Source organism: Macrosteles quadrilineatus, unplaced genomic scaffold, assembly GCF_028750875.1.
Source record: "Macrosteles quadrilineatus isolate MER2022 unplaced genomic scaffold, UCM_ALF_1.0 Scaffold_7__1_contigs__length_78375512, whole genome shotgun sequence".
Lineage (NCBI taxonomy): Eukaryota > Metazoa > Arthropoda > Insecta > Hemiptera > Cicadellidae > Macrosteles > Macrosteles quadrilineatus.
This window is the reverse complement of record NW_026542600.1, coordinates 60,214,796-60,232,320: the sequence shown is the minus strand read 5'-3', so window position 1 is coordinate 60,232,320 and position 17,525 is coordinate 60,214,796. Positions and strand designations below refer to the sequence as shown.

At 38.3% G+C, this 17,525-nt stretch overlaps 1 protein-coding gene across 1 annotated transcript in view; it reads left to right on the top strand.

Annotated features, from left to right (window-relative positions):
• Positions 1-17,525, top strand: part of LOC128998703 (proliferation-associated protein 2G4) — a 44,722-nt gene that overhangs the window by 3,295 nt on the left and 23,902 nt on the right. Inside the window, exon 2 of the mRNA XM_054424951.1 lies at positions 8,855-8,983. Coding sequence (XP_054280926.1) covers positions 8,855-8,983 — 129 coding nt within the window. The remainder of the gene's footprint in view (positions 1-8,854; positions 8,984-17,525) is intronic.

Here is a 17,525-nt window from a genome sequence, read left to right as displayed (position 1 = left end):
CAAATTTAATCAATAGGCCTAGTATAACGGTTGACAAAAATAAACAAACGTCTTACCAACTAACATCGCTAGCAGCCTTAGGTTGGTACATTCTTTGGCTTCTTAAGTCACGGTATTAAATAGTTTAGCTTATTCTATGGTGGAATCGCATCTAAATACTAGAGTAAAATACCTGTATATATAGTATAATATATATAGTTTAGCTTAACTTGTAGGCTGAGATAATATTCAATTGATTTTCACTTTGTAGGCCTACGTAAAAAATATGTAAATTAATAAAATAAGCTCTAGCTTAGTTTAGCTTGTTGAGTTTAAGTTATTGCTTAAACAAAAACAACAAGAAGGCTATAAGTTTTTTACCTCAGTGAACCCATCATCAGCCGCTGCCGACATGTCACGTCATCACAGCTCATGTCAAACTATAGGGAGTGTTGAACTATTGAGGTTCTACTGTACCATCACCCTACACGTTAAATACCAGTAGCTCAATTTCTTATGCAACCTGACTTAGGCTGGGGTCATATGTCATGGTTGAGCCGCGTGTTCCGTCAACACCTTGAATCAGATGGGTAGACACGGTTTGCCTGCACCATGTAGTAGCTGAACCGCGCTTAGTTAAGTTTAGCCCTGTTGTAGGGAATGAATGACACACACAATCTTTTGAGAGACACCAGAGGTTGTGTTTGACCATGCTATTGAAGCTGTTATGGCATATATTGTCTTTTTTAGTAGGCTAGGCCTATGTATTTATTCACGCAATGTTAACTTATTGCGTGATGATCTTCGGCACTAATTAAATTTCTCTTGACTATATTTTCAATTCATAAGTTATATGTGTTCTAACCAATTCTAGTAGGACGTCTAACGTTGCTATTGATATACGGTAATAACAAAAAACTCCGAACTATGGTTTGCATGTGTTTTAAAAAAGTTTGAAACAAATGGCTTATTTGTTATGAGGGAGTGGACCCAGTTATTCCTGTTAACCCTTGGTTCTAGCTCACCACATGCAGTGGCGGCGATAGCGGGCCCGCAGGGCCCGCGGTATGGAGGGGGCCCGTGAGCCTTGACCGGGATTTTTGGAAAATTTTACCGGCACACGGGCCCGCGATATTATGACAGGCTCAGCCACACGGGTCCCCTATCATAACAATATTAATATGAGAATTAAAATATGTTTTTTTTATGATGAAAATTTGTTCAAACCTATAGTTCAAGTAGATTACAACAGCTAATCTAACACTATTACTTGACCGATCGATATAAATTATCTACCAACCTAAGTAAAAGAATTGCCATCAGTAACTGTCCTCGTGGATTGTGTGAAGGCGCAGTCAAAATTGGTTGCATAATAATAGAGCCGTAGGCCTATTTATAACCAATGTGGCCTCTGGCCTAGGAAGATAAAACATTAATGTTAATCGTCCTCGCCCCCAGCGGGTGACACCATAGAAGATCCTCTATGCTGATTTGACTAAATAAACTTGACAATTTTGTTACAACCAAATCGGCAAATTAACCTAGGTGGCTAGGGCACTAGCTAATAAATAATTCCATTCTTTCATGATGCTAAAGAAGGATTTTCATTTCATTTCATGTCTTACTATTAGGAGGCTGCCCTTTAGATTTGTTTACTTCGCACTTTAGATGTGTTTACATTGAGTCAGGTAAAGAATGTTACTTGCCTAAGGGCCTCAGGCCAAATCAGATCGGTTCAAAATCAGGTTGATTTGGAAACGGTTGATTTTTATAATAGGCCTATAATGTAGATTTTCGAGCCGAGCATAGTCTGGACTACAAGCTTGAGAGATCAAGCACAAAGTCAGAAAATCAAGCTCGAGCCGATTTTCTCAGTATTCAATACAATAATGCACAATTAAAAGTATGGTAAAAGCTCATATATCCGTGAGGATCACGCTCACGATATTGAAAGATTAGGCCTACGCTTTTGCCGCGATCACGGATATTGACGAGAACATTTCCGCGCGGGTGACGATGACGATGTCCCCGCGCCTGCAGGTGTTCAATATTTTGCAGCGATTGCGGAAGACGATAATGACGTTTCTTTTTTAGCGAGAGATATATCTAGGATTTAGCCACGATTACTTTAAAATGATTTACCCGTCACCACCGACGGGTCGCGGGGAGATATTAGGCCGTGATATTAGATTGGGCCGTGAACGCGGGAGACGATGATGCTGCTATCTAATTATGTCATAGGTTTGGTTGCATTTGCAATCACGGTAAACTATGATAATGTTTCTTCCATGACTTATGATTACGGGAAGTATTTACGATTTTGCTGCGATCATGGAAGACGATAATGACGCCTCGGGAGATGCCTTGTCAGGTGTATTGCAAAATTCCAAGTTTAGGCGGTAATACATAGGAAAATGTTTTTAAAGATCATTGGGTGAGGGGGGCCCGGCGAACAAACTTGCGGTGGGGCCCGAGGGGTTCTTATCATTATCGCCGCCACTGACCACATGCTTCTAACACACAAACACAAACTACCTACCTTAATATCCAGTGTTTCATCCCCAACAGTACTTTCCTGTTAAAAGGAACATTCATTATTATCGATGATTTCTTTTCGATATATCAATATTTTTATTTTTAATTCGATATATTGATATAACAAATTGAAACTTATCAGCTGACTCACAACTACGATCAACAAATATTGTTCAGTATCAACAAACAATAAAAAACAAAATATAATGAAATGAAACTGTTCTAAACTACCTAACCTTACTAACCAAACTTGCTGTAACATTTCTCAATTCCGTTTGATAGCCTATTCCCCATATGTCTTTTCTGTTATCAAACGGAATTTTGAAACGTTAACTTAGCCTACAGCAAGTTTGGTTAGTTATGTTAGGTTAGCTTAGAATAGTTTCATTTCTTAATCCAATATATAGGCTATTATTTTTGCCTAAATAAGATTAGCTCTTAATCCTATTTTGTTATACGAGCTATAACTCAATAACTTGGTTATTGAACCAAGTATAACTTAGACATATTTGCTATGTCTGTTTGTCTGTCTGTCTGTAATTTAAATGCGTTTGAAGATATTAAAACAGATGGAATAATATTATATTATGGATCGTAAAGGAAAACAAAAATATCAATATATCGAAAAGAAATCATACATAATAATGAATGTTCCCCTTAACAGGAAAGTACCAAAAGAATATTGTTTTAAGATGATGTAGAGGCCAGGAAACCCTATCAGGAAGCGGTTAATTTGTGTGCTAAAAATTGCATTGATCCCTTTGTGGTATGAAGTTCATTTATGTAATTAAATGAAAGTTTGGAATCTTGTCTTTCAATTGGTCTAGAAGTTATTCAATCATTCAATAGTTTCTAAACTGTTTATCTAGTGTTCATAACCCTTACAAAACGTGACCACTAGAAGGGTTAACTTCGCTAAACCGTACTTTGTAGCCCCAGCCTTACACTTTGTCTAACTAGAGTTGGCCAATGGACCCAGGACTATCGGAGCCCAACCCTATAATCCCTCGCTGCGTAGTTGGCCAAAGTGTACTGTTGTCAAATAGGCCTATTACCACAGCTAAACCCTGGACAGAGCAGCTAGTTTGCCAGGGCTATCTTGGTTTAAGATCAGCTAAATGTTTCATCTAGTCAACATTGTTGTTCTTTATAGAGCTTAGGCCTCTGTTGGTTTAATAAATAACCATTGTGATTGTTGATTTCTTATATGGAATTGATCCAACTAAAGAAGTCTATTTTAAACTTCCTGATTCCACACTTGAGCCTCCTAGAAAATTTGGTCAGAATCTTCAATAATGTTTTCTCAGGCCAGGCGCACACAGGCGATTTTGAGTCTCTAGCAACAGTTGTCCAATTAATAGGGGGACTGTTGCGCAACTCACTCGGGACTCTAAAGTCTAGCGACAGTTGCGCAGGAGTGCACACAGGCAACTGTTTTAAGACACAAGTCGGATATTACATTATGGATTTCACTGATACAACAATAGTATGTACTCTGTTATTGAAGTTTTGCATGCGAAAAAATAAAAGGGTTAGATTGTTCCAATCTTTGTAAGTGCCAAGGATACCTCTTCATACAACTTTTTTCTTCAAATTAATATCCGAATAGTATTTTGACGCCTTTAAATATACAGGCGGCCTCTTTTGAACTTCATCAAGTTATGGATCAACTTCCTCAACATGCACACTTGTACTTAAAAATTGACTTTTTCCAAACGAACTTTGCTCAACAATTAATCAAGAGAGCAAATACATGTGACAGTTCCCATGAGTAGCCGACTAAGACAAGGCGAGGCTATAGTTGTATGTGTGCGCGTTTAGACTAATTTCAATGAATACCAAGCCTGGAGCCTGGTGCCAGTTAGCATATTAAATTCATTTTGTCTGTTATTAAACAACACGTTTTGAACTGAGGTAAAATAGTTAGTGATTGTTGGAATGTGCATACAGTAGATTTCCTCTTATCCGGAAAACTTTTAACCGGACATCGGTTTATCCGGACTACACTCAGTATAAGTGACATCTCTTTATTTGGACAATTTTTATCAGCACATCGGTTTGACCGGACTAGATCGGCAGGAAGTGGGCGGTACTGAAAGGTCTATTCTTGTGGAAAAGATTTGAGACCAGTTATCACGTGTCTAGATACAATACGCACATAAATTTAAGTCAAATACTGTATACAGTTTGCATTTAAACCGTCCATTTTAACAAATTTTTTGTTGATGTCGGTTTAACTGGAAAAACTGTTAGGCCTACCGGTATCCGGACTGGCCTCGGTCCCCAAGGAGTCCGGATAAGAGGCAGTCTGCTGAAACGAAGATTGGAGGATTTTGCGCACTAAACAATCGAATCACTTGATAGATTTTGTGACATAACATGATTGAAAGAACGTGAAGGATAAGAGGTCCACGACATGGCACACGAAGGAAGCATTTTGTTAGTTGTTTATGTGAATAGGCCTACCTAAGATATTTAAATCAAAATACCTAGCTCATTCCAAAAAAGAGGATTCCCCACTTTTGGGCTGATAGCAAAGCTTTACTCACCCCTACTTTTTATCAATAGTATGCATGTCCAACCTAACACAAACTTAACTAGGCCTAAATTAAATTAGCTTAGGTTTTGTCAGCCAATACATCATTTTCATAATCGTAATAGGCTATTTCAGTACTTAAAAGTTACATGGTGAAAACTTAAGCCAAACAAACCATTTAAGCTTTGCCTACTAGTTGTCTCCTTCAAAAGTCTTGAAGAACAGACAACATGTTTTAAGTGTATAAACATACAGACAGTGCAGTGTAGCGTAGCCGAGCACAGCGTAGTCCAACAGACACAGAGAGCGCAGCGTAGTGTAGCGCATAGGTTGTAGACGGTCTTAATAAGGTACATCAGTATAGAGGATGGCTCTGTTGAAAACGGCTCGTATAAGTCTTGTCGAAAATACCTTAGGTGGCAGATTTTGATCAGTAGGAGAAGTATCGGGGTGCATGTAGTGTTTAAAGGCAGGGACAAACGTGGTGATCATCACCTCTTATTTCCAATCCTTAGGAAACACGAGTCTCGGTTTTTGGATCACACGAGAATGTCGACTACAATGTTCGATTACATATTTAGTTTGGTGAAGGATGATTCGAATTAACTTTAAGCGTGTCTGCAGGCGAATGCGCTCTTTGAAAGCTCTGATAAAAACAAAATAGTTTGTTCCTCAGTTGTACGCTGCGCTGTGCTACGCTACGCCAAAATACGCTACTGCTATGTCATACCTCATTTCAATGCATGGTTTTGATTTAAAACATGTGCTGCGCTAAGCTACCCTAAGCTGTATGCATGTTTTTACACTTATAAGCATGGAATATGACCAAGGACAACTGGACACTTAATTATTAACGTATATGTAACTACCAGATATTAATCACAATAAGTAGGCCTATGGTGTAAATATAAGTGAATCTAATATTTATAGCAGTACTATGATGATCCTTCTCAAACGGGCGGCTGGTTTAGTAAAAGGCTGGACCATCAAGAAACCATTTAAATTAGTGAATGATGTGACCCAAATGTTCATTCATCATCAATTAAAATTTTTTTCTAACATACAAAGTGTAAAGCAATTGAATATTAGCCTATAAGTTAAAACTATTTAATACGGTAACTTAAGAAGCCAAAGAATGTACCTACCCTCACTAGGGTTACCAAAAACATAAAGGATACCATCTACCATTACTAATGATGGTCACTACCCATTTTCCAACATCACCAAATAAAGGACATTGTCTACCGCAGTTGTTCCCAACCTGTGGTCCGCGTACCACTAGTGGTACACAGAGGCCACTGTGATGGTATGTGGTGAAGTTTTAAGTAAAAGTATTATACGTCAGGATTGTTTGTGCCAGTTTGTCGGCTCATCAGCCACTGTGTACAGTCAAGAATAGGTTCGAATGACAATTAAATCATTTAGTAAATAACTCTAAAGCCCAGTACCAGTGATTTAATAGAGGTATTGACATAAGGTATTCATCAATCGTGAAAATACAATAATCTAGAGAAAGGTACATAGGCCTACTAATGGTTGTAACTGAGTTAGGTCTAGTTAGATTGCAAAATATAAATAGGCCTAATACACATACTCCACCCCTAAACATCTACGTGACAAAGCAGTATTTTTGACTGTCAGTTTAAAAAAATATAAAAATAAGCATAGTTGAATTTAGCCAGGGACAGAGTGTGCTGAAATAACTACCTGTCAAATAAATGCACATTATGAAAAGACAACTTATTGAAAACTAGATGATATTTTATATAACAGAAACTAGTAACAAAACTAAGAAAGAAAATAGGATCTTAGGCTGTACAAAACTCATTCAACTACTGTATAAACTGTTCAAAGCAAATTGATATAGTTGGTCCATATATAAGCATGTCTACTTTAGTGTTCAAAATCAATCCAGTGCTGGATTTACCACTAGGCTGATTAGGCGGCAAGGAAAGAGAGGGCCGCAGAAAATAAAAAACATTTTTTCAGAACAAATATTTTTTTTAACCATCAGTTTGTCGCGATTGTAGGTGACAACAATGATGTCCCTGTGATTGCGACCTGCGGGAGATGTTCACGATTTCGCCTCAGTCACGGGTATCAGTGATGATGTACTTGTGATTACGGGTTTGTGGGAGATGTCCCTGATTTTGTCATAGTCGCGAATCTCAATGACGATGTCCCCGTGATTGCTATCCACGGGAGATGTGTCACACGATTTTGTTGCAGTCGTGGGTATCGGTGACGGTATTCCCTTGATTAGGGTAAGTCTTCACGATTTATCCTTGATTGTGGGTAACAACGACGATTTTCCCGTGATTGAGGTCCGCAGGAAAGGTTCCTGGGAAGGATTTCTAGTGCGGTCGCAGGCGTATATGATGACGTTGCCTTTATTTAGGCGAGATGTCATCCGTGATCGCAGGTGACGATGATGATGTCCCCTTGATCGTGAGAGATTTTCAAGATTTCACCACTATCACAGAAAATATCCACCACAGGGTGGGCTCAAGTAGTTTGGCCTGGGGCCGCAAGTACTATATATCCGACACTGGCTGTATGTAAAACATGTTTGCCATTTTAAATAGGTTGGGAAACACTAGTCTACCAGAAGAATAAAAAAACATCTCAGGTAACGAACTAAGAGATAAAATTACAGAAGCCTTTCTCCAGGATTCCAACCAATGAATACAGACCTTATTAGAAGCGCAATTCCTATGTTAATAATAAGTCTGACTATTCTCTGTAAGGATTTAGCTTCTCATAAAGTTTGTATTCATTGTTCCAACAAAATGTGAGAACTGAGTTTCACATATGGATTGAAATAGAAATGGCTTAGGATGTTATTTACCGGGTGTCCAAAAAAGAACTCCCTAGTTTTGACATTTTTTATTTATTGTAGCCTACAATATACAAATTACAATGACTAAAACATTAAATAAAAGGTAATGAAATAAAAAATGTTTAACGCTAGAACACCTCAATAAGCGAACCATTTGTAGCTCTGCAGATATCCAAGTGATATTCAATCTCTCTCCAGGTATTAGTTAACATAACAGGCGTGGCCGATGCTACTACTGCTAATGTAAACGGGCATCTAAGGCTGAACGCACACATTGTTTGTAATGGGGCGGCGCACCGTCTTGTTGGAATATGACCAGTCCTTTTTCCGCCTGGAAACACGCAGAGTTCTGGCTTGTCGCAGTAGATATCACCAGCTATATTCTTCTCTGCAAAAATAAAAGGTCCAACAGTTTGGTCGTTCATTAGGCCGCACCACACATTAACCTTGTTGCCATCGTACGAACCGAAAACTTATAAGTTTACTCTACAGCACCAAAGGATTATTACTCATCTATTTAAACTAATACGATCTTAAGGTATTTTTAAAACTAGGGAGTTTTAAAAATCAATCAGATTAATACTAGGGACCGAGACACCCGGTATAGTATTGATCTAAAATGATATTTTAATAATGTATGCTTGGTATAAAGTTTTATGTTTTTTGGTATCAAAATAGAAGAATTTTGATTCTTATGCTTTACAGCAAGTGAATTTCATTAGACCAACCGTACGGTATCTATGTTTTAGCAAATTTCCCATATTACTAGGTCTCAAGTAAGACCTAGAGCTTGTGTGGCTTTTTTCGTTTTGATGTCCCCAGGGGCCAAAAACACCACCCGTTCACCGATACCAAACCTTCTTGACCTAATGGTTTGCAGATAAAACGGTGTTACCTGTATTTAGTAGTGTAAATTTATGTATAACATGGTAATTTCTGTACGGTAATTATTTTCTGTTTTATAGGTGTTTTGAAGCAAGTATTGGGGAAATGTGTTGTTGGAGCATCGGTCAGAGAAATTTGCATTTATGGTGATGAGCTGCTTGTTGAAGAGACTAGCAAGGTCTTCAAGCGAGAAAAGGATCTTAAAAAAGGTAAATATTATAAGTTAGCATCATGCATAAACCTTGGGCCTAATACATCTACTAAACTTGGAAATAAACCGACTACTTTCTAATATATTTAAAATTCCTTTTACTCCATCATGAAGAGTCCTAGATCAAATGGCTGACTGTAACACTATTAGAGCTACCTATAGATAAAATTAATATTCAAATATATTAAAATTAAAATACATTTTGTTATCTTATCTTTCAAGAACTTTTGATTTGATTAATTGGCTTTTTATCAGAAACACTTAGCCTAATTACAAATGTGTTAACATGGCTTTGAAATGGCTAGATATTCCAGTGGCTTTTTCATTAAATTATTTTTTTTCCTTTTTAGCGAATTTCCCATGTAGGGAATAAGCTACACCGTAGTTCTCATGGTAAGACCTAGACCCGGGACCGATGTACTAGTAGTTATGTAAAGGTCTGTTTGAGCGCAGGGTGAGGGTGAGAGCAGTCCTAGAACGGGATAAAAGTCCTAGAACGGGATAAAGTCCTAGAACGGGCTCCTCAAAATCCGACACTCAGAGAGCGGTCTTCTGCAGTTCCTTTTCATAGGGGATAAAAGTCCTAGAACGGGATAAAAGTCCTAGAACGGGCTCCTCAAAATCCGACACTCAGAGAGCGGTCTTCTGCAGTTCCTTTTCATAGGGGATAAAAGTCCTAGAACGGGATAAAAGTCCTAGAACGGGCTCCTCAAAGTCCGACACTCAGAGAGCGGTCTTCTGCAGTTCCTTTTCATAGAATCCGCCTATAATTTCTTCGCCATTTTGATCGGCGATCCTATAAGTAACCGGTCTAGTGTTTAGAATTCGTGCTATTGTAAATATCTCCGAAGTCCAGTTTTGTTTATATTTATTCGCAAACACGTCTTTTTTCGTTGTGATACGAACTCTATCACCAAGGTCGAACTTGCTGTTTTTACGAATTTTGTGTTCGCGCTCAATGTACATTTTTAATAGATCAGCCTCGTTATCTTTGTTGACCTCTACTGGTCTCATTTTAATAGTGTGGTGATAATCGTGTTGGTTATACTCATCTGTGACTTCTTGTAGTATATCGTACCACTTGTGGGATTGTCGGACTTGGAATTTCACTTTAAGTTTCTCATTCAATGTCCTATGATATCTTTCAATTATTGCGGACTTCTCTTCACTCTCTGTATGGTATAGTTTGATATTGTGCCTCCTCAACATGTTGTTGAACGGTTTGTTTTTAAACTCTGTACCTTTGTCGGTATGTAAAAGCTTCGGTGCTTTATGACCATCACTGTTTGCTCTTTTTATAATCTTCTCGAAAGCCGTTGTCAACTCTGCTCCGTCTTTTTTCTTTAAAGGTTCGGACCAAACGAATTTGCTAAATGTATCTATGACATTTAAAATGTACTTGTACCACTTGTTCTCCCTAGTGTACTGCTTCATTATTAGTAAATCTGCAGCCCACAAATCATCGATACCCTTGGTGACTATTCGGCGTTTAATGAACTTTTTAATAACCGGCCTGTGCAACTCCTTGGCTTCTAAAACCTCATATGGCTCCTTTATAAACGAGTGTTTCACGCTGCCGCAAACTGCACATTTTGATGTAGACAACCATCTTTTATTTCTAGTTTTTGTGGTCTTTATGTTCATCTAGAATTTACAGTATTTACAGCTGCCTTTATGAAAGATAAATAAAGGAGCTAGACAAATGTGGCATGTTTCTTTTGGAACTTTAAACTTTGGATACATGTGGTTACCACTTTGCTTTAAATAAGAAGGAAAATCGGCCATTTTTCCGCAATCAATACACAACCTAATATGATTTTGAATAGACTCATAGTAGTTTAGGGTTACATAGCCACAATTGTCTCTGTGATAATTTAAAATTTCCTGCTTTAGTGTTGATGGAAGGTATACACATTCTTTTAGATGAGGTAAAAGGATGAAGTTTGTGCAAATCTTTCTGATTGAGAGCTCAGATAAGGACAACATGATGCGGTGGAGGCCAAAGATGGAATGCTACTTTGAACTCTAGATATTAAAATATTGTTAAATATCCATCAGCCAATCACATGAAAACATTTTTGTTGTGCCTAATAATGAAGAAAAATACATATCTTTTGAGGTGGCTGTCCCTGGTGGTGTAAATTTATGCTTTTTAGATTCATTCAGATTTGTGCGTTCTAGCCTAGATAGTTTAATTGACACACTTGAAAATATTTTACTGAGGATAAACTAGAACTGGTGTGTAAAAAAGGAGTGTATCTGTACGATTATATGGACTGTATTGAAATGTTTGATGAGACCACTTTACCCCCGAAAGAGTCCTTTTATAACAAACTAAATAAATTCAACATTGAGGATAGCGACTACGAGCACGCCCGCAGAGTGTGGGAGAGTTTCCAGATCAAAATTTTAAAAGAATACACATGCTGTATAACAGAACAGACATGCTGTTTCTTGTGGATGTCATTGAGAACTTTCGTGACGTTTGTACCACCATCATGGGTGTATTCAAATTTATAGCAGATTTCAAATTCTAAAGGCGGCAAACGCTTTTTAGCATGCTTCAAACTTCCTTTTGGAACATCGATAAATCCATATGTTCTTTTATTAGAATCTGTGTTTGTGCTTTTAAATAAACAAAACACTTGTTGTAACTTATGTTTAGCTATTGTTTTATGCATTAGTTGTTTTTCTAAATGTTCGATATTGTGTTGATGCCTCCTTAGAGTGGGTAGAAGTTTTTCAAACATCCAACTTCTAAATTGCTACTGCAATGTAGTTTTATGTGTACGTTATAATGGTTTGTCAAAAAAAACTTCAACCCAATCATTTGCTACAGACAACTGTTTAATCAGTTTATTGTAGATATGTGTGCTAAGATTGAAACACCAACAATGAAACAGTATGTTCTAATGATATTGGTCAAATAGTGGGCTTACCACTTGGTCACCTTTCAAGAGAGACGGGAAGTGTACAAAGATATATCCTAGATAGATGATGATTGAGATGTATACCAGCTATAATGGGTACCCTTTGTACAGAAAGTGATCAACAAATTACGGTGGACATTCTTCTGAAATCGATGTATCAGGACGAGGATTTGCGCATATTAACAACCGTTGGATTGTACTATACAAACCAGTTCTGACAAAGATTTTCAATTCCTAATGCGGAATACTGTAGTTCATTGAAGAGCATAAAATATATATGCAACTATGTAAACAATGGAAGCAACTAAGCTGGGAATTATTGCAATCTGCTGAGGGAGGCTGCACCAGAGATTAGGTAACTCTTTACCAGTCAGGACGTTACTTGAGTTCTAACGAGGCAGCATGGTGTATCTTTGGGTTTCTAGTGAAAGACACCCCACTGTTACTCATCTGAGTGTTTACCTTGAGAACTTCCAGAGGGTTTACTTCAATAACAATAACCTGTATTACGTTTTACAAAACCCAAGAGATACTATATTTACTGCATTCTTTGAGTTGTGTACTAATGACGAATTTGCTAGGACCCTTCTTTACAATGAAGTACCCCCACTACTACACTTGGAATGCTTCACGAAAAGAGTTCCAGCGTCGCGGTATTGGCTTTTCGGTGGAGAATCAGCCTGATTTAAAATACTCAGAAGCCCTAGGATGAGTACCACGGTTCATCATGTTAACTTTGAGTGCTACTGTTTACGTTTGCTACTTCACAGTGTATGTGGTTCTACTTCCTTTAAGCACTTAAGAGCTGTTGGAAGCCATACACACATGTGTGAGGCCCATGGTTTGCTCAATCGTGATAACCGCTGGGAATCCACAATACGTTATGCTGTTCTGACTTGCTCTCTACAACGCATCAGACATAAATGCGATCCTGGCGAGCACATGTGGGCTATCAAACCTCCTACAACTTTGGGAAACCCTTAAAGACGACATGGCTGAAGACATATTGGTGTGTTTTCATTGATAAGTTCCAGGTACACTTTATAATGAGGTAGTTTAAAATGAAGCGTTACTGGCAATTGCATCTCTGGTTTCGACTATGTGTGGTAGAGATTTGAGTTCATTTGGCCTTTCCACACCTCAACAAGAGGTCAATGTCAATACAGAAGTTCTCAAAGAGATGCCATACAATACTACTGACCTACAGAACCATGTTTTAGGAAATTTACCGGAACATTCACCGGGACAACTTGATGTGTTCTAATTTGTTACAAACAGAATCGCCCAGCAACAAGGAACCATAGTTTGCTTGGATGCACCAGGTGGTCCCCGTAAGACTTTTCTAATGAATTTGCTGTTGGCGGACGTAAGAAGAAAAGGCCAAATTGCTCTCGCTGTTGCATCATCTTTAATTGCGTCAATGCTTCTAGAAGGCGGTTGTACAGCACATTCGGCTTTCAAACTGCCTCTCAACTTGAATTCTGGTGATGTTGTTGCCTGTAATATAAGGAAACATTCTGATTGTGGGGGAGTTCTTCGATGCTGCAAACTGTTGGTATTAGTTGTGTTGGTATTAGTAACTGTTGGCCTTAGTGCACCATGTCACACAAACGTGCACTAGAAGCTCTCAATTTGGCATTTAAAGCTGTCATAAACCGCTAGGACTTAATGGGAGGGTTGGTTGTTTTATTGGCTTTAGATTTCAGGCAGACCCTTCCAGTAATTCCTCGAGAAACACCCGCAGATGAAATAAGTACCTGCACTAAAAAGTCTGCTTTGTGGAGTTATGTTGAGGAAAAGAATTTGATGCAGAACATAGGAGAGATTCTTCACAACGAACACGATGCTGAATTGTTTTTTTTCCGATTTATTAAATATCGGAAATGGACAGATACCTGTTGATAGCCGACAAAGAATCTCATTTCCTCTAAACTTTGCCAACATGGTTGATTCATCGGAGGAACTACTAATGAAAGTATTTCCATCAGTTACTGAGTTTATTTGTCCAGTGAATGGTTGTGTGAAAGAGCTATACTTGCCCCCAAAAATTACACTGGTAATACTATCAACAGCAAGATAGTTACAGCAATTTCAGGTTACACATCAGAGTATCTGTCTATTGACACTGTGTTAGAAGAGGATGCGGCCGTTCAATATCCAGTAGAGTTTCTCAACACCAGGTGTCCCTCCTCACAAAATTGAATTGAAAGTGGGGATACCTGTAATGCTACTGAGAAACTTGGAACCTCTACGACTCTGCAATGGTGCCCGACTTACTTCGTTGAAACAAAACGTTATTGAAGTCCAGGCATGTGCAAAAGGCGATACAGTTTTCATACCAAGAATTCCAATCACTCCGACAGGGAAACGGCTTCAATCTCCACTGAAGATGGCCTCTGCCATGACAATAAATAAAGCACAAGATCAAACTCTTAAAGTAGCCAGCTTACATCTAGAATATCAATGTTTTTCTCAAGGCCAACCGTACGCGGCATGCTCACATACATCGTGCAGCAGAGATTTGTACATATACACACCAGACAACAAAGCTGAAAACATTTTTTATAAAAACGTTCTGTAATCGTTGCAAAGTAATCTTAAGCCCATTGTAATCTGAAACTGCACAAATTAAAAGCTTTTTGAACCAACCACTCTTGCATTTAACTTTTAGCTACCCCGGAATTCGGTACATTTACCTCCGCACTTAAATTTAATATCACCTGCAGTGAGGCGGGGGTACTTTAGATAGCTTCAAAGAGCGAATTCGAAAATTGAAAACCTAGTTTCTTAACTAGACTATGCCAGTATTGATTGATTGTATGGATTCAATTAGTAAGCCCCCAAAACTGTGATCATAATAATTAAAATGTAAGAATGTTAAAAGGGATATAGTTTCTTAACTAGGCTATGCTATTTTTTGCTTTACAAGAGAATAAAAATTGATTATAGTTCTAGAGTTAAGGAAGCGAAAAATTCGGCAATGTTAATAGGATAGCTGCTGCTCTCAACACTTGCATAGCGGCATGGGAGCTGGTCAACGAGTACAGAAAACCCATTTATCGCTCGGGAAATCAATACACTAACAAGTTGGACTGAGTGAGTGAAAACCATATCCTAGGATTAGTGAAAGGTTTTAGGGACTCCGAAAGTTGGGATATCAATGGTCTGTCATGCTCTATTCGTAAGGGCACAGTTGATGGATAATCATGCTACCGACTAAACTTGTTAACCTCTGCTTGCCTAAGGGAATTTTTCCTGACAGCCTAAAGATAGCTAGGACTATCCTCATATTCAAGAAGGCTGATCCCTCTTACACGACAGATTATAGACCTATCTCTATCTTGCCAGTCTTCTCTGAGATGCTGGAGACCAAAAGACAATTGTTGGCATATTTTGAAAACAACCAACCATTCCCAAATGATCATCATGGCTTTAGGCACATCCTCTGCTCTCTTGAAACTTATCGGTGCTATTACAGATGCTTTCGAGGATAACGAGTCGGTCCTTTTGAGACTCTGTGACCTGAGCAAGGCCTTCGATGTGGTTTCACATCACATACTGTTGGCCAAGCTAACGAGGCACGGTATTGGAGGCACAGTTTTGAACACCTCAAGTAGCACCTGAGTAGCTACTTGACAGACCGAAAGCAGCTAGTTCTGGTGAACGTAAATGGGTAAACCTTATTGTTTGCTGACGATACCACCCTGTTCAATAGGGAAAGACCATTGAGCGATTGATGTATCTACAACAAATGTTGCATACACACGTATTTGAAAAATATTACGTATATATAGCGATTATTGTTAGATCTACAAAAAAACGCTGCATACACACGGATTTGAAAAATATTACGTATATATAGCGATAATTGTTAGATCTACAAAAAACGCTGCATACACATGGATTTGAAAAATATTACGTATATATAGCGATTATTGTTAGGTCTACAAAAAACGCTGCATACACACAGTTAGATTAGGCTAAGTTAGGTTAGGTTAAGACAGGTTACGATAAGTTAGGTTAAGTTAGGCTAGGCCAAGTTAGGTTAGGAAAATCCGGCAACGCCTTACACTTATCTTTACACTCTTAGCTAGTTACACTTCCACATTAGCTATCTTATCTTTACACTTTTAGCTAGTTACACTTTCACATCAGCTATCACACTTATCTTTTACACTCTTAGCTAGTTACACTTTCACATCAGCTATCTTATCTTTACACTCTTAGCTAGTTATACTTTCACATCAGCTATCTTATATGGCGTTGCCGGATTTTCCTAACCTAACTTGGCCTAGCCTAACTTAACCTAACTTATCGTAACCTGTCTTAACCTAACCTAACTTAGCCTAATCTAACTGTGTGTATGCAGCGTTTTTTGTAGACCTAACAATAATCGCTATATATACGTAATATTTTTCAAATCCATGTGTATGCAGCGTTTTTTGTAGATCTAACAATTATCGCTATATATACGTAATATTTTTCAAATCCGTGTGTATGCAGCGTTTTTTTGTAGATCTAACAATAATCGCTATATATACGTAATATTTTTCAAATCCGTGTGTATGCAGCGTTTTTTTGTAGATCTAACAATAATCGCTATATATACGTAATATTTTTCAAATACGTGTGTATGCAACATTTGTTGTAGATACATCAATCGCTCAATGGTCTTTCCCTATTGAACAGGGTGGTATCGTCAGCAAACAATAAGGTTTACCCATTTACGTTCACCAGAACTAGCTGCTTTCGGTCTGTCAAGTAGCTACTCAGGTGCTACTTGAGGTGTTCAAAACTGTGCCTCCAATACCGTGCCTCGTTAGCTTGGCCAACAGTATGTGATGTGAAACCACATCGAAGGCCTTGCTCAGGTCACAGAGTCTCAAAAGGACCGACTCGTTATCCTCGAAAGCATCTGTAATAGCACCGATAAGTTTCAAGAGAGCAGAGGATGTGCCTAAAGCCATGATGATCATTTGGGAATGGTTGGTTGTTTTCAAAATATGCCAACAATTGTCTTTTGGTCTCCAGCATCTCAGAGAAGACTGGCAAGATAGAGATAGGTCTATAATCTGTCGTGTAAGAGGGATCAGCCTTCTTGAATATGAGGATAGTCCTAGCTATCTTTAGGCTGTCAGGAAAAATTCCCTTAGGCAAGCAGAGGTTAACAAGTTTAGTCGGTAGCATGATTATCCATCAACTGTGCCCTTACGAATAGAGCATGACAGACCATTGATATCCCAACTTTCGGAGTCCCTAAAACCTTTCACTAATCCTAGGATATGGTTTTCACTCACTCAGTCCAACTTGTTAGTGTATTGATTTCCCGAGCGATAAATGGGTTTTCTGTACTCGTTGACCAGCTCCCATGCCGCTATGCAAGTGTTGAGAGCAGCAGCTATCCTATTAACATTGCCGAATTTTTCGCTTCCTTAACTCTAGAACTATAATCAATTTTTATTCTCTTGTAAAGCAAAAAATAGCATAGCCTAGTTAAGAAACTATATCCCTTTTAACATTCTTACATTTTAATTATTATGATCACAGTTTTGGGGGCTTACTAATTGAATCCATACAATCAATCAATACTGGCATAGTCTAGTTAAGAAA